This window comes from Elephantulus edwardii, unplaced genomic scaffold (assembly GCF_000299155.1).
Source record: "Elephantulus edwardii isolate Elephantulus edwardi_28Jun2011 unplaced genomic scaffold, EleEdw1.0 scaffold00129, whole genome shotgun sequence".
NCBI lineage: Eukaryota > Metazoa > Chordata > Mammalia > Macroscelidea > Macroscelididae > Elephantulus > Elephantulus edwardii.
Window position 1 is genome coordinate 8,199,862 of NW_006399879.1, and position 1,200 is coordinate 8,201,061.

The window sequence follows — 1,200 nt, forward strand, 5'->3', positions numbered from 1 at the left end:
CAGCATTTGCACATGAATCTTCGCTATGATAAACCAGAGGTGCCAGTCTGCTCTTTTTCAGTTTTTATTTGGTGTTAACTCCACAAGAAAACGAAAACTCAGTTACTGTGGTGAAGGTGAGGTCAGGACGGGTGGCCACAGCGGCAGCTTGGGTGCAGCCACGTCATCGTCATGCCGCAGGCGGCTCGGCAGCTGGCCCCCCGGCTCACCAAGCTAACAGGCTGCCGGCCCTGTGCTTGCCCGGCCCCCAACTAGGGGCACACGCACGCGTACACACACAGCAGGACTCCCGTGTACACACACACACACGGCAGGACTCCCGCCCCTGCACACACACACACACACACACACACACACACACACACACACACCACACACACCACACGTCAGGACTCCCGACCCCCGTGTCCCCCACCCCGTGCCCGCCGGCCGCCCCGCACTCGCCAAGGCGGCTCGGGAGGAGTTCTGCCCCTGCTGCAGACGACGGTCCGGGGCAGCCGGCGCCATGACCATAGGGATGGATGCCCTTCTTTTTTGCTTTGCTGTTAAACTATTTCAGTGCAGAGGCTAGTCAATTTTTAGGAAGCTCCAGGAAAAAAAAAATACATAGAACTTATCTGTAAATAAATAACAGCAACCCAAACCTTACCCGCGCACACAGGCCCGCTTTAACGCGTCGAACACTGCGTGGCTGGAGCCCGGGCGCCAGCTCCTGCGAGCCCCCCGCCAAGGCCGGTCCCCGTCCCTCTCCAACACATGGCTGACAGGAGGCTGACTGGGCACCATGCGGATAGCTGACATGTCTGTGGAGTCGGGAGTCACCAGGGGACGACAGGTTGCATGTGCCCAGATGGCCTTCAGGGACCGGCCAGCCGCAACGCCCCAGCCCATCCTCGGGGTCTTCAGGTCGCAAAGTGGGAGCCTGTGTTGCTCACAGCCTCTCGGAGGACGTATCTGCCACTTGGTGTCCGTTCTGTGGGGGGCCGAGCAGCACTCACGCAGGATGCAGAAAGCGGGCGCCCGGGGAACAAGCACATGCACACCCATCCTGACCGGAAATCAGCCTAGTCTACTTCCAACAGCCCAGGGCTTAACTGCGGGCTCCGCTCCGGCCGTCTCAGCTCTGCAGCAAGAGAGGGGAAGGGGCAGCAGGAGGGGAAGGGAGAGAGAAGGGGGACAGGAAGGGGGTGGGGAGAGAGA

General features: G+C 60.5%; 1 protein-coding gene across 1 annotated transcript in view; it reads right to left on the minus strand.

The window, feature by feature from the left end:
- Nucleotides 1-1,064: 1,064 nt before the first annotated feature.
- KIAA0232 (KIAA0232 ortholog) overlaps nucleotides 1,065-1,200 on the minus strand; it is a 15,931-nt gene continuing 15,795 nt past the window's right edge. The window contains exon 9 of the mRNA XM_006893672.1: nucleotides 1,065-1,123. Coding sequence (XP_006893734.1) covers nucleotides 1,065-1,123 — 59 coding nt within the window. The remainder of the gene's footprint in view (nucleotides 1,124-1,200) is intronic.